The sequence below is a fragment of the Leopardus geoffroyi genome, chromosome E3, assembly GCF_018350155.1.
Source record: "Leopardus geoffroyi isolate Oge1 chromosome E3, O.geoffroyi_Oge1_pat1.0, whole genome shotgun sequence".
Lineage (NCBI taxonomy): Eukaryota > Metazoa > Chordata > Mammalia > Carnivora > Felidae > Leopardus > Leopardus geoffroyi.
In genome coordinates, this window is record NC_059340.1 from 8,927,424 (window position 1) to 8,953,941 (window position 26,518).

At 61.8% G+C, this 26,518-nt stretch overlaps 1 protein-coding gene across 6 annotated transcripts; it reads right to left on the minus strand.

Annotated features, from left to right (window-relative positions):
* Positions 1-1,591: 1,591 nt before the first annotated feature.
* On the minus strand, positions 1,592-25,758 carry RASA4B (RAS p21 protein activator 4B). Of its 6 annotated transcripts, none has more exons than XM_045461952.1 (22): positions 25,517-25,641; positions 21,430-21,634; positions 20,607-20,663; positions 18,495-18,603; positions 17,918-17,979; positions 16,636-16,768; positions 14,972-15,053; positions 14,321-14,452; positions 13,979-14,070; positions 12,594-12,711; positions 12,188-12,338; positions 11,868-11,932; positions 11,446-11,558; positions 11,012-11,204; positions 10,656-10,793; positions 9,970-10,114; positions 9,438-9,604; positions 6,982-7,119; positions 5,871-6,006; positions 4,227-4,347; positions 2,369-2,433; positions 1,592-2,237 (listed from the first exon to the last, which is right to left on the minus strand). In XM_045461952.1, the coding sequence occupies exons 3-22, from the start codon at positions 20,620-20,622 to the stop codon at positions 2,116-2,118; spliced, it is 2,298 nt and encodes a 765-aa protein (XP_045317908.1). In that variant the 5' UTR covers positions 20,623-20,663; positions 21,430-21,634; positions 25,517-25,641; the 3' UTR covers positions 1,592-2,115. The 6 variants fall into 6 exon arrangements, with proteins under 6 accessions (XP_045317908.1, XP_045317910.1, XP_045317905.1 ...); XM_045461954.1 differs by having other exon boundaries at positions 18,495-18,608; XM_045461949.1 differs by lacking the exon at positions 21,430-21,634 and having other exon boundaries at positions 18,495-18,608; positions 25,517-25,758.
* Positions 25,759-26,518: the final 760 nt, after the last annotated feature.

Genomic DNA, 26,518 nt, shown 5'->3' on the forward strand with positions numbered 1-26,518 from the left:
TGCCCCTCTCCGCTTCCCCGTGCCCCTTGATCCTTCTTTGGAGATGTGCCCTCGGAGTACCCAGCGAGGCCCTCGAACGGAGGGTGGAGCCAGGGCGCAGTGGGCAGCTGTGGCCGGCGGGGGGCGGAAGACGCCTCACGGGCTCCCGGTCCCCGGGCCAGTGGGTTGTGAAGCCCACGCCAAGGCCGCCTGCCACGGGCCCCCGGCTGTGCCGTCCCTGGCTGGCCAAGGGGGCTTGTGGCCTGAGCTTCTTGTTAGCCAGACAGCGGGTAAGGGCTGGGGACAGGTGTATCCAAGGGGGAGAGAAGAGCTTGGAGGGGCAAGTGTAGGAGTCCGTTTTGATTGGTTGGTATTCGGCAGGCTACGGTTTAGGGGTTTTTGCTTTTTAATGACTGCTGTTGAGATCTATCCCAAAGCCAATTTAATCTTTTTTTTTTTTTAATATTTTTGAGAGAGGGGTAGGGGGACAGGATTCAAAGTGGCTCTGTGCTGACAGCAGAGGGCCCCACGTGGGGCTTGAACTCAGGAGACGGGAGCTCATGACCCTAGCCAAAGTCGGAAACTTAAAGGTCAGAGGTTTAACTGAGCCACCCAGGCGCCCCTACTACTGTTTAAAGGCCCTGCCTGAGCTGGCTGAACCAAGGGCCTGGGTCTCCCATAAGCTACCGAAGCCTCAGCAGCGGAGGAGCCCCCAAGGAAACCTGGAGCTTCCACACCACTTCCTGGGAGGGGCTGCTTCCTCCTCGAGCTTTGGGCCCCTGGGGTGAGGAAGTGGAGACAGCGGCCTGCAAGCCAGGCCACAACAGGCTAAGTAGGTGGGGAGGAATGAAAGGCAAGGAGGGTGACGATGCCCTGAGGCTGTAACCCGCCCTTCTGGGCCATCCTGGGAAAGTTTGGACCAGGGATTGCTACTTAACTGTTCTGGGCGGGGGTGAGGGGAAAAGGGGATGTCGTTTTCACCCAAACGGGACCTCATTCCCTGCCTGAGAGACCCTGAGGGTGCGGGGGTACATGGCCAGGCACTTTGTTGTAACGCCCTTTGGGCTGCAGCAGCCGCCCCACCCCAGGACCCTTTTGGAGGAGAGGGTGGTGGGTGCCACTACCGGGCCGCGTGTATGCGGTTAAAGCCTGGGCTTCTACTTGTGGCAGCCCCTTAAGTGCACACCTCTTTCCCCTTCACTCTGCATTAGGGCACAGCAGACCCTGGGGTCCATACTCCCTGACCACAAGGTTCTTGAAACCCAAGGAGATTCAACAGGTGTGCAGACTTGTGTGAGGCCCTAAGGAAGCAGCCAGAGAACAGACGCTGCTGGGGGGCGGGGGGCGGCGCAGCCTCAGCACCCCCTATGCCAGGAAGGGAAGGGGAGACAAGTCAGGCTCTGGAGCCTGTGGGGGATGGAGCCGTGGGACCCAGGGGTGTGGTGGGGACAACAGTTGTGGGGAGGAGGGAATCCCCCCCGGGATTTGGGGGTGGGAGACAGAAGGGATACACAAAGGCTATGCTGGTGGCCCCAGTCCTTGGCCACCCACAAGAGCCACTGGAGTCCCCAGGCCCACTCCCTCCACCGACCCCCATCACAAGACCCCAGAGGCCAGGCAGTCACAGCAGGTTTATTGTCAGCGACAGAGCACCGCGAAGTTCTCCCGGGGGCCCAGGCAGTGGCCGCAGGGGAGCAGGTGGGGGTGGCCAGGAGCGAAGGGGATGCTGAGGTCGAGGCCTGGCCTCCTAGGATCCGTGTCCCCTCCCACCTCTCTGGGCCCAAGGAGCATCAGTCCAACAGGCAGGGGCCATCCTAGGGGTGGTTTCTGGCTAGATCTGTCCTGGGCAGGAGGGGTCCCCAGAGTCTGGGCCAGTAGCAGCAAGGGCTGCAGGGCCCGCGGGGAGCAGCCAGGCTTCACGGAGAAGCAGGAGCTCCCCAAGTCCCCTAGAGACTTGAGGTGGGTGACAATGGACCCCCTGCTGCCTGGTCCCTTCGGACTCACCCAGCCCAGGAGAGCCCTGAGCCTTGCTCCCCAGGAAGGGGGACTGAAGTGAAGAGCCAGAAGCACATGGGGGCGGGGGGCGGGGTCTCCAAGCACCGGTCAGGGGGAGCGGCAGGGAGTGTGGGGCAGGCCTCACGTCTGCAGCTCCACGAGGCAGCTGGGCTCCGAAGGCGGTGAGCTGGCTGGGCTGGATCTGTGGGCCTCCTGGAGGTCCCGCAGCACCTGCAGCAGCTGGGCCAGTGGGTCCTCAGGGGCTGGAGGCAGATGCGGGATGGGGGCAAGGTGGGGCCAAAGGCCAGAGAGCCCCTGGGAGTGGGGCCCCGCCCATAGCAGCCCTGAAGGGAGCTCGGGCCCCTGCAAGAGTCCACACGGGGGGGTGACCTACCTCCACCAGGGCCTGTGAGCACAGAGCCCGCCTCTGTGCCCGCGCTCAGCTCCCGGTGCTTCTCCCTGCGGGGGAGGACAGAGTGAGGGCTCCTGGTGCCCTGGCCAGGAAGGCTGGGTGACCCCCCTGAGCTGGACGGGGTCCTGGGACTGGGGGGCTGACCCTTTCAGTCTGTGGGGAAGAAACAGAGGCCCAGGTCTTGGTCCCCTGGTCCCCTGGCACTTTTCCTCTTCCAGCCTCCTCTGGTCCTCCCCACTTCCAAAACAGGGCAGCGGGGGGGGGGGGGGGAGCGGGGGGGTGGTGGTCATCAGAAGGCACCACTCCTATTTCAGAGGGCCCTGGGGAAAGGGGCCAACTGGGGCCTGAAAGTCCCCACTATTAACTGGCTGTGGAACCAGCTTCTTTCTTCTGGAAATAGGAAACTGACAATTCAAGCACGGTTCCTAACCAGGGTCCACCAGACCTGGGCCACCCTGGGCCCTCTCGGGTACAGTCCTGTGAGTTTGCACAGAGGGAGAGTGGGCGGCCAAGTGGACCCCAGGCTTGAAGTTCCTTAGTTAGGAATTCGACTGGCTTGGCCCTTTGGATGGTCTTCCTGATCTGTTTTGGAAGAGAGGTGTCCCTGTGCTAAGATCTAACGGGGTCCTCTTCCTCAGATGCCTTCTAGGTCCTGCGGGGTCAGTCCAGGCCCTCACCTGCTCTGTTCATTTACTTATTCGACATTTACCGCGAGAGAATACATCTGCATTGTTTCTGGCCACCAAGTGTCCAGTAATTGGTACCAGCAGCCATGGGAAGTGGGTACAGCAGGGCTGAGGACAGGCCACCGTGTCAGTGGATCAGAGGTGCGGGTGAGGCAGGAGGTCTGGTGGTGTGGGTGGCAAGGAGGTGGGCGCAATGAGAAGGGTGGCCGAGGCGTTCTGGAGGTGGGAGAGGCTCTCCAGGCAGGGTGCTGTGATTGGGACTATGAGCCCTGGTCCCGTGTTGGGACCACCCGAACACAAGGCTGCTTGGGTTCAAACCTTTGCCACTTCCTGGCTTAAGTGGGGGTAACCGTGGGTCCCAGGAACAGAGCAGACAAGGTGGTGGCTTCATCTTGGAGGTGGAGGATGACGTCCCTGAACAAGGGGGCCAGAGTAGGGGTGGAGAGGGAGCTGGTGACAGGGCCGCACCGGCAGAAAGGAGGTGGCTGCAGGGTGGCCTGGAGGCTACTGGTGACTGTGGCTCACAAGGGGGCAAGTGGTTCTAATCTGACCGCATGAGCTTTGAAGGGTTTTGAGGAAGAGAGTTAACCGCTGGAAACAAGGAAAAGTCGTGAAGGAGCGAGGACCGTAGCCCCCCTCCCCCAGGGCCCGGGGACAGGAGTGTGGGAGAGAAAACCGCCCCCATTCCGCAGACTCGGGGAGGCAGTACTCTCAGGAAACACTGGGTTGCTTAAAAATATCGCCATGCTGGCCTCGTCCTCCAGAGCCTCTGAGTCAGTGGGGTAGGGCGCAGGCATCCCGTTGGTTCCTGAGCTGGGGAGCTGGGGAGCTGGGGCCAGGGCTGGGAACCAGGGCACCACGGAGGTGGCTGAGGAACTCGGAGAGGTGGCCGAGGGCAACCCCTGAGCCCCGAGGGCACAACAGGAAGGCTGGACAGGCTGGGAGGCTGGGGCTTCCACAGCCCATGGACCTTTGCCCTAAGTGCCTCATGCCACAGAGACCTATGTGTCCCTCCCCAGGTGTGGCCACCAAAGGCAGGCCCGTGCCGGGCCTGATGCGAAGGGAGAGACCAGCCACACAGAGCAGCCCTGAGCCCGAGTGCCAACTCTGGGCCTCGCCTGGCACATTCCCTGGGGCTGCACGGGCCCCCTCACCGCAGCGCGGGCTCCACGCCCAGCAGGTGCCGGTAGATGAGCTGGGCCTCCAGGTCGTGATCGAGAGGGTCATTCCACTCCTGCAGGGTCACCCGTGACCGGGTCTTGTCACAGCCCAGATCTGGGGGCACAGAGAGGGCAGGGTGTGGGCAGGCCCTGTGAGAGCTTATGTCCAACTTCCTGGGAGTGCAGGTGGGGACACTGAGGCCGGGAGAGGGACAGGAATACGCTCAGGGGCCCCAGGAGGGCAGCAGCTCATCCCTCGGATTCGCTCCTGAGCCCTGGGACACACGAAGGCAGAGCGTGGGAGCTGCACAACCTTCTGGAAGGAAGAAGGGAGTGCCCTGGAACCGTAAGATCACGAGGAGGGAAGCTGAGGGGTTTGTGCCTTGGAATGAGCTGGCCCTGCCACTTGCTGGCTTTACGACCTTGGCAGAGGTACTGGCCCTTGGTAAGCCTCAGTTTCCGCCTCCATAAAATGGGCTACCAGACCCTGCCACCTAGTGCCCTGGGGAGCCCCCCTCACCAGTGACGAGGGTTGTCACCAAGAAGGTCAAAGCCAACGGCTCCAGGTCAGGCCAACCGACCAGCGACACCCTTGTAAAGACCCACCACTGCTCAGTCCCACACGTGGGCCCGGGCTAGAGTGGGTGGGTCAGCCTCCGAGGGCCTCCCGTGCCAGGCTCCAGGGGCCCGGCCTGGAGGCGGGGGGGCTCCAAGGGCTGAGGCTCTTCTGTGACTGGGGAGCAAGAATTTTGTGAAGCAGCCGGAGGTAAGGGAAGATCGTCACAGTTCCAGAACTGAGCTGTGCGACAGGGTAGCCACTAGCCACGCCTGGGGGGCTCAGTCAGTTGAGCATCCGACTTCGGCTCAAGTCACGATCTCGCGGTTTATGGGTTCGAGCCCCACATTGGGCTCTCTTCTGTCAGCGCAGCGCCTGCCTCAGATCCTCTGCCCCCCTCTCTCTCTGCCCCTCCCCTGCTCCCGCTCTCTCTCGATTAAACGTTAAAAAAATAGCAATACTAAAATAAAATTATATACGAGAAAACAAACTTAAAACTCAGTTCCCGGGCCACACTAGCCACATTTCAAGCCTAGACACACGCTCACGACCAGCACGTGCTCAGTACCGGGCAGCACAGACACATACCATTTCCGTCATCACCGAAAGTTCTAGCAGAGGCTCCTCCCGGCCAGCCCTCTAGTGCCCAGGGTCCCCCTGCCCACAGCTCCGGTACCCGACTGCGAACTCCGGGGCCCTCTCTTGCCCTCATCAGCAAGGAATTCCTAAAGCGCGTTCCTTGGAACCCTGGTTCTGCAAGAACCTCGGTCACTGGGCGAGACAAGGCTTCCTGTCAAGTGAGTTAGGGAGCCCTGGGTCACAGGTGTTAGAAACGGGATCCCAACTGGGCTTCAGGCCACCACAGGGCCTTCCGTGTCCCCTCACGCGGCACACACACCACACGGCATTTCCCAAACCAGCCAGTCACGAACCCTCCTTGCCCGGAGCACCCGCAGGGGCCGGCCGGCCTCTGGCGAGTTCCCGCAGGCGCACAGGCGGCCCCCCAAGCCAGGCCAGCAAGCCAGGGCTCCCAGGCCCCGCGTGGATGGGTGCAGGGTAGGGGCCCGCGCCTCCTCTCCTACCTGACTTGTCCTTCTGGTGGCAACAGCTCCACTTGTCCCCGCGGAAGACGCCAGGGTGGTAGGAGCCGAGCAGGCCAGGGTTGCCGATGCTCACCTTCCGCAGCGCAGACAGCCACTGGTTCAGCTCGTTCACGCACTACAGGCGACACGGGGGGGCGGCGGTCAGAGGTCACCCCCTCTGGGAAGCCCTCCCTCCCTGGCACTCCCAGGCACGTGGGCCAACGCGCAAAGCGTGGGCTGGACCGCGGCCACCACCGGCCCCCTCCGCTGTCCTTGGGGCAGCATACCCCCTGCCGACGATACGTGGTGGCCCTGCTGTCACTGTTTCCCCCTGTGGCTTGGGACAGTCACTTCCCACAACAAGCCAAACCCCTCCCACTTCAGCCTTCCTTCCTGGTCCCTGCGTCCCCCCTAGATGGTCCCTCCTTCACAGTGGCCCTGCTCAAATGCCACGCGTCAGGGGTCCTCCCCCCACCGAAGCCTACTTCGTCCTATTTCCCTCCCGAAGTCTCCTTTGTGCTCTTGAAGGCACTGCCACCATTTGACATTTTAAATATTTATTTAACATCCATCTGCTCCCCTGGGACACGAGCTCCACCAGGGCAAGGCTGTGTTCCGCCTGCCGCTGAACCCCCACCGCTGGGAACAGCCGGGGACCTTGCAGGTGCTCACCAGGTATTTTTTAGATGAGTGAATGAGTTGATACATGAAAAGACGAGAAGGCGGTTTGAGGTCACGCACTCGGGGCCACACACTTCCGTAAACGTGTGATTATGACGTGTTGATACACACACACAAACACACAGGCACCAACACACATACTCAGAAATCCAGTTTCCCGCAAACAGGTACAACACGAAGCTCCAAATCATGGGGACCTACATGTGGGTAACCGGACAGGCCCAGGGAAAGGCAGGCACGGCACCCCGAGTCTAGGACACAGACACACGAGACGCGCACACACACACACACACACACCGGATCTCACACCCTGCTGGACCCGATGTGGCCAACAAAGGGGTAGGGGACTCCCTGGGGCCTCCGTGTAGCTGCCCCCCAGGTGGCCATTCCCACAGCGCCCCTCCCCTCCAGGGCCCTCCACAGCCCCCACCCTGCACTGCAGGTAGACCGTCTGGGGCTTGCCCGCATCGTCCTCGTAGATGAGCTGCATGACGTTCGAGCTGCCGAAGCTCTTCTCCTCCACCTTCTCCGCCGCCCGGATGTTGGCCGGCTTGATGAGGGCACTTTTCTGGAGTGGGTGGAGTGGGCAGACTCAGGGTCCCAGCCGGGGCCCCGCCATTTCCTAGTTCTGGGCCTTAGTCTCCCTTTCTGCAGCAGCGGGGGTTGGCGTAGAGGACCCAGCTCTGTGAGTGACCTCGGCCAGATGCAGTGCAGACAGATGGTGACCGATGCCTGGCCTCTCGAGGGTTCCCGGCGGCCCCGGGAGGTCTGAGCATGGGAAACATTGTCTGGAATCCCAGCATTCCCCAGGGCTGGAAGGTAGCACCTGCCGGGATCAGACCCTGTGCCTTTTCCCTTATGAATAATTTCCCAACTTGCCTTTACCTTGCCCAGCTCTAAGAGTCACCACCCACCTCCTGGCCCCTTCTCACTCCTGTCGTCATCCAATATGGTAAGACACAAACGGGATGATGGGGAGTTCTGCGCCTAACAGATCCACATCCCCGAGGGGCCCCCAAGCTGCTGAAACTCCGCCTGTGCCAGCGGCCCCCAGCCCCTCGTCTCTCCCATCAGAGCTTGCCGGGGCCCTTAGCACACAAATAACCAGTCCCCGCGGCCCTCTGGAGAGCACCCACACCCCCCAGCCTGGCATCCAAGCCCACCAACCCCTGCTGGCCTCAGTGACGAGTGGGGAGTGGGGAAACCTGGAGGGGAGACTTGGGGACACACATCTGAGCCATCTTGGGGCAGAGCCTCCCAAAGGGCAGAGGATGGAGGAGCACCTGGGTGGCTCAGTCGGTTAAGCATCTGACTCTTGATTTCGGCTCAGGTTATGATCCAGGGTTGTGGGATCGAGCCCTGCACAGGCTCCATGCTCACCGTGGAGCCTGCTTAAGATTCTTTCTCCCTCTGCCCCTCTTACATGTGCTGTCTCTAAAATTAAAAAAAAAATTTTTTTTTTTTCAATTTTAAAAAATCAGGGGCGCCTGGGTGGCTCAGTTCAGCGTCTGACCAGCTCAGGTCATGATCTCACGGTTCGTGAGTTCAAGCCCCACGTCAGGCTCTGTGCTGACAGTTCAGAGCCTGGAGCCTGCCTCGGATTCTGTGTCTCTCTCTTGCTGCCCCTCCCCTGCTCATGCTCTCTCTCTCTCTCTCTCTCTCTCTCTCTCTCTCTCCTCTCTCTCTCAGAAATAAGCACACATTAAAAAAAAATTTTTTTTTTTTTGGGGCGCCTGGGTGGCGCAGTCGGTTAAGCGTCCGACTTCAGCCAGGTCACGATCTCGCGGTCCGTGAGTTCGAGCCCCGCGTCGGGCTCTGGGCTGATGGCTCAGAGCCTGGAGACTGTTTCCGATTCTGTGTCTCCCTCTCTCTCTGCCCCTCCCCCGTTCATGCTCTGCCTCTCTCTGTCCCAAAAAAATAAATAAACGTTGAAAAAAAAAAAATTAAAAAAAAAATTTTTTTTAATCAAAAAAAGAAAAGGGCAGAGGATGTGCTGCCCATTCTGGGGTACACCTGCTGGCGGGGAGACAGGAGGGGGGCAGACAGGGGTGGTGCTGCACAGGGGGATAGGCGGTATGTCCACAACAGGGCAGAGCTCAATGCTGAGCCCAGAGGGGGATGAGGGAAGGTCCTGCTGGGCTCTGCTGAGGCTGCAGAAAGTCCTGAGGGGACTCAGTGGCCAGGCAGCTGCTTAGAGTGGAATACGCTGGAAAGCGAGAGGCCCAGGCTGAGGAGTCACCCAGGGAGCTCAGTTCCCCCATCGACTGCTCAGGGCTGGATTGGGCATCCCCGGAAGACTGTCCCCAGAGCCTGACTGACTGGGGGCCGGGTCGGCCCAGCTCGGGGTCAGCAGGTCTGCCCAAGAAGCATGCCCTCCGCCACTCCTGGGAGAAAAGCACAGAGGGACCAGCCCAGGGCCTTCAGTCATTCCACTGGCCAAGATCCCGCCCCGTGCAGGGCCCAGGCGCTGCACCTCAGAGCGACCATCTCCTCTACCCTCAACAGCCTGGCACATAGGGACCATCATCCTCAACTTGAAGGCCAAGGCAACAAGGCTCAGAGGGACTGAGACCCTTCCTAGAGCTGGAAACCAGGACTCCTCCCAGAGCCTCTCTAATTCCTTGATTTCCCGGAAGCACCCCTCAGCCCCCCACCCAATTCATGCACCAGGAAGCCAGGACTGACACTGCAGCACTGTCCCCCCACCCCCAGCCCTTGGGGAAGAGAAGCTTCCCTCCCGTGAGTCTTAAGAGATACTGTGGCTGCCACCCAAACAGGGTCCTGCCCGGCTTTATTCTCTGATCCCAGTGGACCCTGGGATGGGCTCCAAGGGAGGGACAGGTGCCTCCAGGGTGCCCCCGCTTGCCCACCTCCTTCCTCACCCACCTTGGAGTTGGGCGTTTTGGCGAAGCTGAGGGCCTCGGTGGTGAGGCAAAAGTGGAGTTTCTTGAAGGAGGACATGAGGGGACCCTTGCCCTTGGTCCTGTGGATGAAGAGCGGCCCCTCCTTCACCGGCGGCGCCTGCAAGCTCAGCGCCCGCTGCAGGCCCAGCTCTGGCGGGCAAGGGAGGGAGGGCAAAACGTGAGCCGAGACCAAGCTGAAGCAGGGACTCGGGCAGAGCAAACATCAACAACAGGCAGGGGGCAGGGCCTCGAGGGGCACAGGCGGCAGCGGGCAAGGCCACGGGGCAGGGAGCGGGGCAAACATGACCAAGAGGCCGTGGACGCAACCAGAGAGGCGCAGAGGTAGGTGGGGACCGGAAACACAGGGCGGGGCGACGACACCTGGAGGGCTGTGGGCGGAGCCGGAGGAGGATCCGGTGTGGGCGGGGCCACCAGCCGGGGGGCGGAGCAAACGCGTGTCTGGGGCGGCTGCGCGGGGCGCGGGGCGCGGGGCTTCTCTCTCCGGGAGAGCTCACCCTCCTTCTCCTCGATGTCCACCAGCTTGGTGATGAAGTCCTTCAGCTGGGCCACGCCCTGGCGCACGGTGGGCTGCAGCGGCTCCATCCAAGCCTCCTTGGCTCTGGAAGCTGGCGTGTCCATGTTGCCCACGTTCTGAACCGCCTGAGGGGGGACAGCCGCCGAGGGCCAGGCTCTGCTGGGTCAAGGGCCCACCCCTGCAACCTCCCCCGCCCCACCACCAAATCTGTGCTACCCCCACTGTAGAAGCAGAGGTGGAGGCAGCACACGCACTGCTCACAGGCCCATTCCATCCCCATTGGGACTCGGCGCCGAGCACCCCATGGAGTCTGAAGCCTTTCGGGACCCGACAGTCGAGGCTACTTGAGCCCAACCGGCTGGCCTTTCACAGCAAGTTTAATATCAGCCAGTTCCACTGGGTGTGACGACCCCAGCCTGGGAGTGAGTAGAGCTGGAGCTACAAGGCCCCCTATTCACACGCAGGCTACACGGCCTTGGGGAACCTCTTGCCCCTCGGAGACCCGTTTTCTCATCCACACGAGATCGGTGCCCGTGAAAACGCTTTGCAAACTATAAAGTGCGGTGCTACAGGTGTTCCTGGAGCCAGTGGGGGGCACACCGCTGTCCAGGCAAGGGCCCCCCGGGCACCCGGTCGGGCATCTCGCCAGTGTCCACGGGCCCGCACCTTGGCCAGCAGGAGCAGGGTGCGGCTGGTGCGGGCGTCCGCGTGCCGCTCCCGCAGGTGGAAGAGCTTGGGCGCCATGATGGCGGGAGAGACGAAGCGCAGGCACAGGAAGCTGGTGACGGCGATGAATGGCACATTCTAGGGGGTGCGGGAGAGCAGGGGCTGGACTCCCCGAGGCCGGGGCTCGGAACAGCCCGCTGGGTTTTGGTGCTGTCCCCGCCTCTCCCTCTCCCCACGACCCCGCCAGGCGCTTCGAAGCCCCCCCCCCCCCCCAACACCGCGCCTCCGGGCGCCACAGCTGCCCCCTTCCCCACCGCTTTCTTCCCTCCGCCCGGCCCCACCGGCAGAGGGCGCACCTCGTGCTGGGCGCTGGGGAAGCGCTCGCGCACGCGCCGGAAAAGCTGGCGGAAGGTGGCGCGGACCACGGCGGGGCATGCGCGAACGGAGCGACTGAGCGCGCTCAGCAGCGCCGCCAGGTGGGCGCGCAGCGTCCGCGCGCTCTGCTCCAGCACCTCGGCCTCTGTCTGCGGGCGGTGCAGCCCCGAGCACCTGCGTTGGCCCGCAGGGGACCCGCAAGAGAAGGTCGAGGTCAGCGCCCGTGCACACGGCTGCACAGGGGCTCCTGGAGACAGGCGCAGTAAGGCATCAGCGGAGACAGGGGCACACAGGCAACGCACAGGTGGGCAGAGCGATGAAAAGGTAGACCCAGGCCCAGGCAGAAAGGGCGAAAAACATACATTTGCATAAAGGGCCTGACACCCCCGCCCCCAGGGATCGCCCCCGGCCTCACCCTACGTCCTTGACTTCCACTTTGCTGGGGTCCAGCTCCACGTACTTCTTCTCCTCAAACACTTTGTCAATGATGGGGCCCAGGACGCCGTGCAGATACCGCATCCCAGCCACCTGGGGGCGGCGGTGAGTGGCGTTGGTCCCGTCTCCCACCTCCAGCTGCCTGCCATCTCCCTGCAGCTGACCTCCCAGCCACCCCCTACACCATCTGCCTGCTGTGTCTACTCAGGAGAGAGCGGGGCACACGATGGGGACGGCGCGACACACTGCTGCCACAGGATGACTGCATGGACGGATGAAGGCAATTCTTAGCCTTAAAGGGCCCTGGACACAGGAGACTGGAATCTAAGCTCCCACTCTGCTTCTTGGCCCTTCTGAAACTCCTCATCTATGAAACAAAGAGCACATATCACTCAACCTCACCTTCAGAAAAGACTCCATGGACTTCGAGGCCAGAGAGTTGCTCCGGAACAGGGTGTTAGCCTCACCTACAAGCAGAGGTTCTAGTGGGTAGGGGGGTTGAGAGAGGGACCAGGCTTTGGGGAGGACAGAGGACCTTGGGAGCCCGCAGCCCACTGCCCCAACTCTGCCTTTTGCTCTTTCCTTTGCCCCCTAATCAGATCAGGCAACTTCCTACAGGAAGACTTCCCAGATTTCTCCCCTCTCAGCATCTCTGGAGTCCTTGGCTCCTGGCTCCCCTCTCCACCACACCCTCAGACAGGCCACTCCCTGCCAGGCCTCACTGGTACGACCCAGCTCCAGCTGGAAGAGCAGGTCCAGAAAGTCTTTGGCCAGTCCCTGCCCCAGGAACAGTTTGAGCAGGTTGGTGGCCACATCCTGGCGGCATTCGGTGCTTGTTGTCTCCTCGATAAGTGCTATCAGCTGCCCTGGGCCCTGCAGGAGGCAGCAAGGAGAGGCAGGGTCAGAAGACGCACAGGGGAACCCAAACCCTTCACTCTGAGGGCCTGGGACCACCACGGGGAAGGGGGAGGGGTGCTTTCCCACAGAATGGCGAGGGGCCCTGGGCATTGGTTAATTCCTTACCATCCTGAGAACTGAGAGTTTTGCTCTTCAGAGCAGGTTTAGAAGGACAGGGAGAACAGGCCTGCTGTCCCTGGACCCTCCCACCTTCCCCCGGGGCCCCCTCACCTGGGTGCCCAGCTTCACCTCACGGCACAGCAGCTGCACCAGGGGCTGGTAGCAGCCGGAGGGCAGTACCGTCTCGTCCCGCAGCCGCACCTCCAGCTGCAAGGAGCCCAGGTTGCCCCTGGAACGGGCAGCCTGTGACCTCTCCACCAGGGACCCAGGCCACCTGCGCCATGCCCCCTCCCGCACTGCCTCCATACTCCCCCTTGGGGCCTGCCCTCCACCTTGGTTCCCTGCACTGCACCCCTCCCACTTTTTCCCCAAGGTGCTCTCTGCTTGGAAAGCCCTTCCCGCCTCCAAACTCAGGGGAACACCACCCATTTTCACCGCCTGGCTCCCTGTCACTTCTAGGCGCCTTGAACTCTGCGCTTGACCCATATGGACACGCGGGGCTCCCAGCTTTGAATCTGTAAACTCTCAGAGATCCGCTCCTCCACATACACAATCCCCAACGGTCATAACAACCTGCCAGGGGAAACTGAGGCTCGAGGGGATTAAGCAACTCGCCATAATGGATCTAACTACCAAGCTCCTCTGCTCAGACCCCTTCTGGGGAGGGTGCTGACCACGGTTTAACCTCTCTAAGGCCCCCACGTCCAGCAGCACAGGACAGTTCACTAAGTGATGCACCAGCACATGGCCTCATACACAGTAGAAGCCGCCAAAACGGCTCGTCCTATGGAAATGCCTGCTGCGGGACTCAGCCCCTGCCCTGCTCCTGCCCCGCTGATGGTGGGGATGGGGGGGTCTGGGGTCCTCTGCAGAGAGACAGAGTGAACCATCCAAGGTGGGGGACACTGCCGATCCCCTACTTCCGGGCTGAGTGGTGAGCGAGGAGGCCAGAGGGCTTCCTTGAGGGGGTTGCCAGATTTACCAAAGTAAAAATACAAGAAACCCAGTTAAATCTGAATATCTTTGGTAGAAGTCGGTCCCCAACATCGCACGGACATACTTACACTAAAAATTATTCATTGTTTGTCTGAAACTCAGCTTTAAGGGGACAGCTTGTATTTTATCTGGCAACCTTATTCCTGGAGAATTTGGGGGGAGAGTCAGAGCTCTGGGGACTCAAACTATGGTCTGAGGTCTGCAGAGAAACCCTTAAAGGGAAAGGGCTGAAGGCCTGTTCCAGAATCTGCCAGAAGGTGGAAAGCAGGAGACTGCCTCGGAGGACAGGGCTGAGTCCAAGGCTGTGAGAAGCTCGAGGCGGCAGGATAGGCCAGGATAACGGAGCCTGGGCCACCGGGCAAGCGCAGAAAGAAGCCTGGAGCTGCGTCAGCCCCTCCCCCCACCACACGCAGCCCCGCCTATTGGAGCCACTGTCCGCGCCCCCCTGCCCTGGGGACCCCCGAGCCCACCAGCCCCACCACCGAGCCCCAGGCACTCACTCTCCCCGCCGATTCTTGGACTGGTCGGGCTGCAGCCGGAACCAGCCCTCCTCCTTCTGGGCCGCGCACAGTTTCTGGACATTGAACACCACCTGGGGACAAGGCAGAGGCAGGGGGGCCGCGCTGGGGCTGGGGCTGGGGCCCTCAGCGCTCTTCCTTGCCAAGGAATCTTCCTTTGGGGGAGTCCCTTCCGGGGGTCCCTGAGCACCAGTGCCTGGCCCTGGGGAGTGCCCCTTTGAAGCAGCAGCAGGGCGGGGTGGCGGAGGAGGGGAGGAGGGGAGAAGGGGGGTGGTGCTGGAATGGAGGCGGGGCAGGTGCAGCCAGAAGGGGCAGGGTGCTCACTTTGCCCAAGAAGTCATTCCTGCTGACGAGGTCCCAGTCCCAGGCTTCCACACACAGCGCCTCCGCGGCCCCCTCCTCCAACTCAAACTCAAACATCTCGTTCCAGCGTGGGTAGCGTGATTTCTTCACGATCTGCCCAAAACAGGGTGAGTAGGGGTGGGGTGACCCCAAGGGGCCCCCCCAAGGCCCAGCCACCCCAAACACCCCACGTGGGATCCCTGCAGGGGCCTTGCAGCAGGAGAGGTATAAACTTCCCGTTCAAACCTTCCCCAAACCGGGAGAAATTGGCGCTCAGAGTGGGTAAGGCACTTGTCCAAGGCCACACAGCAAAAAGGTAGCAGATGGCACTGAGAAGCCAAGACTCCACCCCCTTCTCCTCCCAGGGTTGCGCCCACCACCCCAGCTATTTGCTGGAGGTGAGGAAAGGCATGCGGGGAGCTGCTGGACTGTGCAGATGAACCCCACACTGGTTGTCTCGGCCCAGCCTGCAGGGGTTGGTGCCAGAAGGGCTGGGATCTGTTAACACCCTCACACAGGTCACCCCGCTTTTCCAAGCCTCTTCTGTGGGACCGTAGTCCCAGCCTGACCTCCCGGGTGATGAGGGCCCAGGCCAGACCCTGAGCCTGCCTGCCCCCTCCCCAGCCCCCTCACCGAGGTCTCCTGTGTCCGGCCGCTGTAGCGCACTCGGACAAAGGGGTCAGAGGCACCATTCCGGTCCTTCGGGGCCAGGTCCCTGGGGAAAGTGGAGCATCCACTTGTCACATGACCATTGCGGGGGTCATCCGGGCCCGCCGGGTAACTACGCACAGCGCCCCTCCCTTTTCTGGACCCTGATTCCCACAGCGTTCACCCCATGGGCCTCCGGGGGCACCCACACCAGACCAGGGATCCTCTGACTCGGCAGGACTAGCTGCTGCTCTGGGGACTGGGGGAGACGAGCGCATCCGTGGAACAGCCCGGGCTGTGCCGCCCCACCCCCAATCTGTTGCCAGGGCAGGACTGAGCTGGGGCCACCTCTCTGAGCCTCAGTTTCCTTGTCAGTGGAATGGAGAAGATCGCCCCAACAATTGAGATCACGGGCTTCTAGAAGGCCTGCCCCACAGGGCCAGGGGGGTTTCATGAGCAGCCCCGATAGGCCATCCTGCCCTGTCTCCACAGCTGGTCCTTTGCAAGGCCCAAGGGCGGTCAGGCGCCCCCAGCTCAGGACCCTTTGCGCCAAAACAACAAAGCCCATCCTTCTTCCATCTACTATAAATACTGGCTTCTGCTCTTTTTGGTATTTTCAGCTCAAAGCCTCTCATGCCTGGTTTTTTTTCTTCCTCAGAACCGTCTAATAGGAATCCCAGAGCTTGGCCTTGAGGGCCTGCCCAGAAAGATGAGAAATGTTCTTTCTGCCTCTGCAGCAAAGGCAGCTTCGTAGGCCTCTCAGGACCCCAGCAGGGTCTGAGCTGGGGGCGGCGGGGGCCAAGGCCCCTCACACTTTACAGAGAGGTCTGGACAGACCACTCCTCCCACCCAGGCACCTGCTGAGTGGAGGCCAGGCTGGAGCCTCGGCCACCCACAAGTTTTCCATGTGTTTGTGGCTGTTCCACGTTCCAGCCCCAGGACAGAAAATAAAGCCCAGGGGAGCCACAGTCCTCATTTGCAGGAGAGAGATCTTCCTCCCAGGGAAGCCACCCACCCACATGGGGTTCCACTCCCCACCCTGCCGCCCCAGAGGCAAGCAAGGACCCTGTGGAGGTGGGCTGGAGCCAGAAAGGAAGACGCTTCTCATGGAACGTGTGTGACTCACACTCAGGCCCAGAAGGGAGGGGAGCCTGCAGCTAAAAATAGCCGGTGGGGGGGGGGAGGGGGAACCCTGTCACAGGTGACTCAGGCCCACCTTCCCACCCAAGCCTCCCTCCTGGAGAGAACCCCACCCCTCCCATCTGGAGTTTTCCAGCAACTCCTTCCACCCCCCCCCCCCCCCCCCCCCCCACTGAGGACCCCGCTACACATCCACGCCGTATCAGGTCAAGTTCATACCGGAGTTAAAGGCAGCAGAAGCCCAGTCTTAGCACTGGGCCTGCACGTTCAGAGTTTGGGGTCCCCTCTGTGATGCCCGAAGCTCCACCATTAGAACCTCACCCCTTTCTCCAAGAGACATAGCCTCCCGTGTGCGGTCACCCAGGAAACCTCTTCGGGTCCGAGGCCCTCCTCGTGGGAGGAGGTGCAGGGCCAGGACATGGAGGCGGGGACGGCACACCGGGAGTCCTAGCCGGTGTCCCTAGCTGTGTGGGGCCCTCCGCCCCGCTCCCCCGCGCCTCCCGTCTCACCTGGCCTCCAGCACAGAGCAGCGCAGCAGCCGGCGGGCCCGCGGCCCCGGCACCACCTCCAGGCGCAGGTGGATCTCGCCCTGCACCTCCTCATCGGGATCGACCTCCGTCAGGTGCGCCCATCCGCCGAAACCTGTAGGGCTGGCGGCTCAGCCGGGGGCCTGGCCCTCTCCCTCAGCCCCGCCAGGCGCCACCCGGCCCCCTCTGCAGGCCCCTCGGGGTCCTCTCAAGCTCCGTGAGGCGGGGGCTGTCGTCCCCACTGACAGATGAGGAAACTGAGGCTCAGCAGCTGAGCAACAGCACTTGGAAGAGGCTTGATGAGCATCCAAATCCGGTGACCCCCGTGTCCTTACTATTGTGTCACAAGGCATGTGATGGCTCTGACCCTGACTCACGACGGGACTGCCTTCTCTGTCCTCAGTTTCTCCAACTTAAAACAATGGCTCTTGTCTAGGGCTGCTGGAGGAGGAACTAAGGCCAGACGGGGAAGCAGCAAGGGAATAGCATCACTTGGGCCACTGGACCCCGAGGGGCTGGTGGGGGCAGCGGGCAGGAAAGGCCTCTGGCCTGGCAGGGGCCAAGAGGCTCCATGAGTCAGCAAAGTCCCCCCCACCCCCGCATGCCTGCCCGGCCTCACAGACAGGAGCAGGTGCGTGCCGGGAAGGCCCCGGGAGAGTCCCGGGGACTCAGACAAGCGGAACCTGTACTGTCTGAGAGCTCCTGGCCTGAACCCTCCCTGGCGGATAGGGACCCAGCCCAGAGGAGGCCCCGGGTCACACAGTGAGGCTGGGAAAGAGCTGACCCTGGAAACAATGTCAGCATCCCGGCAGTCACCAAAGGGGCCCAGCCCAGCCACAGGCTGACCCCTCACAGGCTTAGGACACGGTGGCACTGGGGCCCAAGCTGGGGGGACTCCAGGGGTACAGAAAAGAGCCAGCCCGATTGGGAGGAGGGGGCCTCTACACCTCAGCAACGGAGCATAGAGAGGCCCATCTTCTGCCTGCCGAGGCTTCAGATCCCACTGCTAGCAGCCCCCCTCGGCCCTAGGGGGGTGCCGTCCCAGCCCGGGGGCAGAATGGGGCCCAGGGCACAGAGGCCAGGGTGCCGGAGCTGGCCAGAGGCCCTTCTAGGGAGGGCAGACATGGCTCTCCGTGAGCACGGGCCCTGAAGCAGCCTAGAAGAAGCGTCTCTGAGATGGGGGAAGGCCAGGGACAAGCAGAGCAGCGGGGCAAGAGAGGAGGGAGGCCAGAGTGGGCCACAGGCTCCCTCCCGGGGGTCTTACCCTTAGGGTGAGCGGCCAGGGTGTCCCTGGTAAGGCAGACCTTCCCAATAACGTCGTCCCGGCTGGAGGATGAAGAGGGAACCAGAGCTGGGCAGGGCTCTGCAGGGGGCTCAGGACCCCCCTCCTGCCCAGTTCAGGGGCCCTGTGGGAAGCAGGGAGGCTGACGCTCGTCACTTACAGGAGCCTACTGCAGCAGGACCCGTGACCCTCCCGTAGGCCCTGCATTCTGGACCCTCTCGCGGGTATGTGCCCCGTTTCTGCGCACGGGGATAGACACGTGTGCCCACGCATCTGCCGAGCTCATGCTCTGTGGGTTCTCCAGCTCACAGCCCCCACGCGCGGCCCAGCACACCCGTGCCTGTGTCCCCGCACACGCACACGTACGATGTGGTGTGAGCCCAGTGAACCCTCTGCCCCCACAGACACCCACACGCTCAAACTCCGATCCCTTCCAGACCCTTCTGGGCTCCCCCTCCCGCCAGGCTGTAAAGAGGATGCAAAGCGACCAGCAGTCCCAGCAGTGAAATGGGCAGGTGGTGGGGTCTGGGCCCCAGCCAAAGAGCGGGGGCCCACCCACCTGAGGGCATCCTCATCCATGACGTAGAAGGCCACCGCGTGGAAGGCGGGCGGCAGATGCACCTGGTACTCCTCACCCCAGAACGGGCACAGGGTCTTCCACACAGTGGCTGTCCTACAGGAGAGGACCCTCAGCACCTGTCTGGGCCCCCCGCAGGCCCCAGGCCACGGCAAGACGGGGCCGTGTGACCTAAGTCCACCTTTCCCCACATCTCCTTCCACTCCCGGGAACAAGTGCTCTGCCAGTGGATGGTTTTCCTTGTCCTGGACCCTACTGCCCACCATTAATCATTCCTTCCTGACCTTCCTTGCTGCTCTGGGCAGGGCACAGGGCCGCATCCATCAGGCCATTTTCCATCTGGGGACACTGAGACCACAGGTGGCCATAGCTGGCCTCCGGTCCCATAACGGGGCAGTGGCAGAGCCAGGACCAGAAGCCCGGCCTCCCAGCCTCACCCTGGCTCCTGATGCTGAACAGACTTACTAAGGGTGGGAACAGGGGGATGGCCAAGTTGACCCGGGAGCAAGACAATCCTCCTGGGGGGGCCTGGGAGCCACGGTCCAGAGCCTGACCCAGAGAGGTCTTGCGTGGGCAGAGCCTCACCCAGCTCTGGCCAAACCCCCAGGGCAGTGCCCCTCAGCTCACGGGACTCAGCAGGGCATGTGGGGGTGGGGGTGGGGCAGAGCTGAAACCCCCAAGGACCCGGATGAAGGCTCAGGGCGTCACCTTCACCCCAACCACTTCTCAGGTAACTTGAACTCTGGAGCCTCGGTTTCCCTGTCTGTCACAGAGGCAACCAGAGCCATCCTGCCTGCCCCCTCTTGGTATCGTGGTTTGGAGGGAATGAGGCAAAAGACTTGAGGTCCTGTTTGCAGTGGGGGGAAGAACCGCGAGTCTGTCAGCCTTGGCTGGCGGTCAGCCATGGGCGCTCAGGTGGGCGGAACAGGGGGGCGGCTCTGGCCACGAAGTCCGGGACACGGAGGGCACGAGACTGCAAAGGCCCTGCCCAGAATCGTGGAGCCCTTTTGTCCACACCCAGGGGAAGTGGCCCTTCTGGGTACAGGCTGGGGCCCCCAGGCTGGAGCAGCCTTTCTGGGGTACAACCACTGTGGGAGTCTCTCAGGAAGCGGGAGCAAGGGCCGGGGAGGGGGAAGGAGCTCTGGCTTTGGGCTCTGCCAGATTTGGGTTCCAGTCCGAATCTGCCACCTCCTAGGTAGGTGACCCTGGGCAGGTTACTTAGTCTCTCTGAGCCTCCGGGCTCCTCATCTGCAAACGCGATTTAATAATATCACAGCCAGCTCGTTGTAAGTTTTCAAATGGGCTGCAAAAGGTGTAGCACAGGGCCCGGCAGGCTGTACTCCGTAAATGACAGCTGCTGGTCCTAATCATCATCCTCTGTCCCTTTTGAGGGCTGTAAAGATTGTAAACGGGGCGCCTGGGTGGCTCGGTCCGTTAAGCGGCCGACTTCGGCTTAGGTTATGACCTCACGGTTCGTGCGTTCAAGCCCCACGTCGCGCCCTGTGCTGACAGCTCGGAGCCCGGAGCCTGCTTCGGAGTCTGTGTCTCCCTCTTTCTGCCCCTCCTCCGCTCACTCTCTGTCTCTCAAAAATAAATAAACGTTAGGGGCGCCTGGGTGGCTTAGTCGGTTGAGCTTCCGACTTGGGCCCAGGTCAAGATCTCACGGTCTGTGAGTTCGAGCCCCGTGTCTGGCTCTGTGCTGACAGCTCAGAGCCTGGAGCCTGTTTCAGATTCTGTGTCTCCCTCTCTCTCTGACCCTCCCCCACTCATGCTCTGTCTCTTTCTGTCTCAAAAATAAACATTAAAAATAAATAAAAAAAAAAACAAAGAGACACATGCGCCCCTATGTTTATAAAAAATAATTAATAAATAAATAAATAAATAAATAAACGTTAACAAAAAAAAGGGCAGAGTTGGTGAGAAGCCCTTGGATATAATCCCTGGATGGGCGTCAAGGTCAGTCATTAGCATGAGGAGGTCGGGTCTTTTTCCCCTCCAAGCGGGTGTTGTCAGGGCATTGGGGGTGCGGGGGGGGGACAGGGGATTAGATGCTCCAAGACCTCCCCCTTCTACCCCCCACCCCCACCCCCATACCTGATGATGGGCTCATTGTCCACCTTCACGATGCAGTAGGGGTCGCTGCTGCCGGTGCTGCAAGACAGAAGGCCAGGGAGGGGCGGACTGGCGTCCAGCTGCAGGCAGGGTGAGGGTAGGGGTTCCCAGCCCTCCCCTCGGTGACCCCAGGAGAAAGACAATCAAGTCTGAGGTACCAGGGCCCGGGCTGGTGCCTGAAGGCTCCTCAGGCCAAAACGTGTGCCCCGCCATCAGTGTGGGAGGCACCGAGGCTCCCCTGCCCAGATGCAGGGGAAGGGGAGAAACGGCTCACTGCCCCCCCTGCTCATGAATGGATGCCTCTTCCTGCCACCCTTTCCTCCCACCCCGCCCTGTAACGGTGCCCAAGGAACAGCCCCGGGCAAGCTGGAGAAACCCCTATCCTCAACACCCAAGTCAGCCGTTTTTCTCCTCTGAGCCCTTGAACCCTTACCCCTTGCTACTGCTGCTCCCCAGCCTGGACAGCGAGGCCCACCTCCCAGCCTCAGCCTCCCCCATTCCCCCCTCCCCCACCTATCCCCCCCAAGAGCCCTGCCCCGTCCCAGAGGCAGGAAGTAAGGTCTCCCCTTGGGTCCCACTGCCTACAAACTCTCCATCTTCTCTCCATCCCGGGACTGCTCGTGAGTACTGTCCTCAGCTGCCATCCCCACCTGACTACCTGAGCGCAGGGGCCACTTCTGCATCCCCCCAGGGGCGAGGACAGGGGTCCCAGGAATGTTTCCTGGATACACGAATGAATGAACAAATGTAACAGTCTGCCCCCGAGCTCTCAGCCACCCGGGAAAGAAGGAAGGGGCAGACCAACCTGGGACTGCTCAGGCGCCCTGGTCTCCGTTGGTGGGGGATTCCTGGGGTGGTCTAGGCCTAGGGCTGGTCCCAGGCAAGTAAGGGGGTGAGGACTGTCTCCAGAAGTGCCTTTCAGGCCCAGTGTCCATTAAAAGGAAGTGTATTTGCTTGTTGGAGGTTGGGGAAATTCCAAGTCTTGCTTCCCTTCTCAGAAGGGGCCCTTCCTGCAGAGGAAGCCACGAGATGCAAACATCTCCAAAGGTCCTCCTGATGCTGACCGGAAATGTCTGCCAAGACTCAGTTCCCCACACGGCACAGTGGGGCCACGACGGTGGCTCACGGCTGCCTCGGGCCCTGACCTTCGAAGAGGGCCAGCCGGTGGGAGAGTTTCAGTGAATGTTGGCACCGCCCTAGACGCCTTAGCTCTTCTTCCTGTAACCCCTCCCCTTGTCCTTTAGGAGCCCCCTCCTCCAAAGAGCCCCTGGGGAACACCCCAGCTTGCATCCCACCACCCCAAAGCCAGGGGGCCCTAGGCCTCCAGCAATCAGGGCCCTGTGCGCCCCAGGAGCTGGGCTGGGCGGCAGGGCCCCGGCAGCTGCATGCATGTTTGCACCAGGAACTCCGAAGGAGGGAGACATCGGTGTGGGCTGAGGCCTCTGGGGGGTGGACCCCCTCTACCCCGCCTCTGCCTTCACCCCTGGCACCCCTGTAGCCCAGCTCTGCCCACAGCGCAGTTCCCACTCAGCAAATGAATCTCTGAATGAAGAGTGAGGTCTGTGGCTTGTGTTACAGGCAAGGTCGCTGGAGTGGGCAAAGGCCCGGAGGCTGGAACAGACCTGCGTGTGCAGGGGCAGGGTGAGCTGGGTGGCTGGGTCACAGGGGGGCAGAGGGGCCGGTGTCAAGAGCGGGCTGAAGCCAGAGGCCCGACCACGATCCCTGGCCAGCTGCTGGGACCTGTGGCCCTGCCCAGTGCCCTCTGCCCTGATGAGGCCCCTGGGCTGGTCCCCTGTCTGACTTCTCCTTCCCCAGCCTGGCTACTTGCAGGGTCTCTATATTTAGGCCTTTGGCAGTTTCCAGGCTGTGGAAGGGGAAGGATCAGGGCAAACCCTGAAATAGTTCCGGGCCCGTCCCCAGGGCCACTGGGCGTGGGAGCCAGTCACCAGTCATTATGAGACTTAGCTCCTGTCTGGCTGACCCAGGCACCCAAGGATGGGAGACGGTAGAGGGAAACAAAACAGGAACAGGTGGGCTCTAAAAGCTGTCGGTGATGGGGAGCACAGCTGTGCTCTGTGCCCTTAAGAGAACGAAAAGCCCATGAATGGAGGTGGCAGGGAGGCAGGCCGCAGCCGTGTGATGATGTCTCCCTCTTTAGAACAGTCTCAGTCAACATGGGCCACTATAAAGGTAGTGAGCTCCCCGTCCTCAGAGGTGTGCGAGTCCCGGCTGGAAGAGATGCTACTCAAGAGACAGGCCGATGAGGCACAGTGAGGCAGGCTCACCACCACCCCTGCCTCCAGCACTCAGTGCGGGGCCTCCGGTGATCTTCAAACCCCTGACATCCGGGAGCTAAATCATTTGCATGGCATTTGCAAGGCTCAGTCCCCACAGAGCCCCACAGCAGGCCTGAAACCTTGGTCCAGCCAGGATTCTTGGCTTGTCAGCAGCAGAAAGAGTGGGTTTGAATGCTGACTTCCCTACCCAAATGCTGTGTGGCCTTGGCAGGTGACTTGCACACCCTGAGCCTCAGTTTCCCCTTCTACAAATTGAGCATATCTACTTTATAGGACAAATAAAAGGATTAAATGGAAAGGTCCTCCACCCCCCTTATTCCCCCCCCACTACTGTGGACCAGGCGACCCCAGAGCCCCAGGAATGCCAAGATGAATGTGTCCCGGTTCCTACCCTCACCCCCAGGCTGCCCAAGAAGCAGCAGCTGCCACCCAGGGCTTCATCCTAACTGCCCCCAAACCGCTGGAGGACACAAAACAACAAATGAACAGCCCTGCCGGAGGGCACCAGGGAAAGCCAGAGCGGACGTCTGAGAGGGGTCCTGAAGGATGACCAGGAGTTTTCTGGAGGACTCTGAAGGGGCGTGTTTGGAGGCAGAAGATCCTAAACGTGTGCAAAAGCAGGGCCAGGAAGAGCCCAACCTGAGAGGCTGGCGGGGGGGGGGGGGGGGGGGCGGGAGGCGGGGTCACAGCTAGATTTAAGAGCCAGGTGACAGGTCAGAGCCACAGAGCCACTAAGGGGAGGGCGGAGGAAAGGAGGTGAGGGGAGGTGAGTAGGGAGGGGGGCAGGGCAAGGAAAGAGATCCCGGAGGCAAACCAACAGGCCTCGGTGGCCACTCCCCCGGGGAAGGAGACCCAAGGCCCCTCGGCTGTGCAGAGGCAGGGCTGGCCAAAGAAGCCGGCACCTTGGCCCCCTGGTAGACGAAGTCCACGGCTTCACCACCCAGGGCTGGGGAAAGCCTATGGCCAGGCACTAGGGCCTGCGGGGATGGCGGGGGGGGGGGGGGGGGGGGAGGTGACAGACGGAGGGGATGCTCCTCCCGGCAGCCACCAGCCAGAGGAGGCCCAGCTGACCTAGTTACCAGAGCCAGCAAGGGGGGTGCTCAGAGGCTGGGCCTGGAGGCTAAGACCCTCCTCGGAGTTCATTTGCCTGCTCTCCCCAGAGACCACAGGCTCAGCTCCCGCCCCACCTACAAGCTCAGAAACCCACCTGGAGATGGCCCTCGCAGCCCCCTCCCTCACCCATTGCCATAGCAACTGCTGAGTCTGGCCTCGCCTGGCCCAGGGGGCCTTGAACTAGAACTGCTCAAGGCGCTGAGAGAGCGGGGAAATTCACGGGGGCCAGGGGCCACTGCGCCTATGGGAGAGATGCCCGCGCCCCAGCCTCCTGCACCCCTCCCCATTCGCATCCAGGTGCCTGCTGAGGAGCCGGGGTTGGGCAGAGGAGGGGTGTGGAGGGGGGCTCCCAACAGTAGACTTTGGACCCAATGCCGCCTCTGGGCTCCCCTTCCCCCACACCCTGCTCCAGGCAGCCAGCGCACCTGGAGCTTTGTGCTTAAGAGATTTTATTTTATTTTTTTAAGATTTCATTTTTAAGTGAACTCTACACCCAACCTGGGGCTAGAACTCACAATCCCGAGATCAAGAGTCACATGCTCTACTGACTGAGCCAGCCAGACACCCCTGTGCTTAAGGGATTCTGACCTCCAGTCTACAGAAGGGGAAACTGAGGCTTCAGAGATAAGATGCTGTCTAAGGCTGTATGCGAGGGAGGCAAGGATTGGATGGGGCAACTCAGCTCTGGAACCTACTGAGAAAGGGGCTGGGACAAGGGGCCCCTAAAACCTCCTCAAATCTGGCCAGGGACCAGGGAAAGCCCTAGATGTTGGTGTTGGTTAGGAGCCCTGGCCCCAAGATGGTGCTCAGCCGTTTGGAGCCAGCATTTCACGTCTCTGAGCCTCAGTTTCCTTGTTTGTAAAATGGAACGATGAGAACGGCCTTGCTGGGCAGTTGTGAGGAGGTAAAGCCACCGCATGGCTCAGCCACCCCATCTTTGCACGGTACCGGCCTCCTGACCTACAGGTTCACCCTCCACGCCAGCGCGCAGCTGGAAGCCCCGGGACAGCCCCCCGCCCTGGGGGCGTGTTTCAGGTGCACACTCCCGGGTACTAAAGGTTTCGGAATTACTGAGGAAGACCCCTAGTTTCCAGGGGGCACCCCCACCGCCCCCCAGCCACACCCCCCGCAGTTCACTGAGGCATCTCCTAGCGAGGTCTCCCCCACGCTCAGCCCCTGTCCAGTTAAAGCTCTACCCTTCCTTTCTTGAGCCGCCGTTCGCTGTCTCCCTGCTAACTAAGGCCCCTTATAGACCCCCGTCCCCTCCCCAGTCCACAGCCCTTCCCTGTCACCCCCTGCCCGGTGCCTGCAACAAATCTTAACTGTCCCCATTTCCCTTCCAGTCCCCGACCGCGGCCACACTCGCCACACCCTCGCCGCTGCTCCACTTGTGGGCGGGCCGTGCGGACCCCAAAAAGGTCAGGCACAAGGGGCAGCGCCCCTCCCCAGAAAGTTGGGGCCCCCACCCGCGGCAGCGCTCACATGTCCTTGGCGGGCAGGTTCTTCCCCTCCACGATGCGGATGGACAGCGAGCTGCGCTTGGCCATCGCGGGTCCGCGACGCGGGATGCGGGTCCGGGAAAGCCGGACGCCGGGGTCGGCTGCAGCGGGCGGCCAGCGCGGGACTGGGCGCCGGGGGGCGGGGGGGCGGGCTGCGCCGGGCGCGGGAGGTAAGCGCGGGGGCGGGGGAATCGCTTCCACTTCATTCACCCCCGCCCCCGCCCCACGTGCGGGGGCCAGTGTTCCCCGGAGGGCCAATCGGCGGCCGGGGCTCCCCGGAGTGGGCGGGGCCGGCCCAGACCGCCGCGCTCATTGGCTGCCTGGGGGGATGGGCGGGGCCTGCGCCGAGATCTGTTGCCCTGCTGGCTCGGGGGCGCCGTGGGGCTAGGGGGCTACGGTCGGCGCCAGGTGGCCCGTGCCACGGGTATGTGTGGGCGGCGGGCGTGGTCCCAATGCCAGTTCCCAGGTGCACGGGGACCGTGGGCCCTAGTGTGTACTCAGAGGCGCGGGCAAGTGCGGGGACACGCGGGCAGGGGACGCGAGAGGAGGACAGCCCTGGCCACCGGAGCCTGACGCGTGGGACGCGCTGCGTAGGTGTAAGATGAATGAATGAACAATCGGACGAACTTAGCAAACAATATGTGTGTTTATGTTAGAGCCACCTGGACACAGAAGGAGGCAGCCAGAGCCAGGGCAGTCCAGAGCTTTGGGGACAGTGTATTTGAGTCTGAAAGACCAGGATTCTTTTTGAGAACCTGTTTGTCAGGAGGGGGCTTTCTCAGTGATCACCTCACTTAACGCCTCCTCCCTCCCCCGATGTGGGAACTTGGATGAGGAGCTCAGGTTTCTAGAATTGGCCCCTCGCGGTTTTCTCCCAGATCTAGAGGTCACAGTCCTGGGACTGGCACAGCCATAACTGGCCCTGGGCATCTGTCCCCCCTCCCCCGCCCTTCCGGCTCTGAGGGCACCGTCTGAAACATCACTG

Excerpts from the sequence above, each read along its gene's own strand:
- RASA4B (XM_045461949.1), bottom strand. The coding sequence starts at position 25,581 with ATGGCCAAGCGCAGCTCGCTGTCCATCCGCATCGTGGAGGGGAAGAAC. Across the intron at positions 11,559-11,867 it reads CCATGGAGTCTTTTCTGAAG|GTGGCTGGGATGCGGTATCT; the intron begins GTGAGGTTGAGT and ends CGCCGCCCCCAG. Across the intron at positions 6,007-6,981 it reads CGGTCTACCTGCAGTGCAGG|TGCGTGAACGAGCTGAACCA; the intron begins GTGGGGGCTGTG and ends TGTCGCCTGTAG.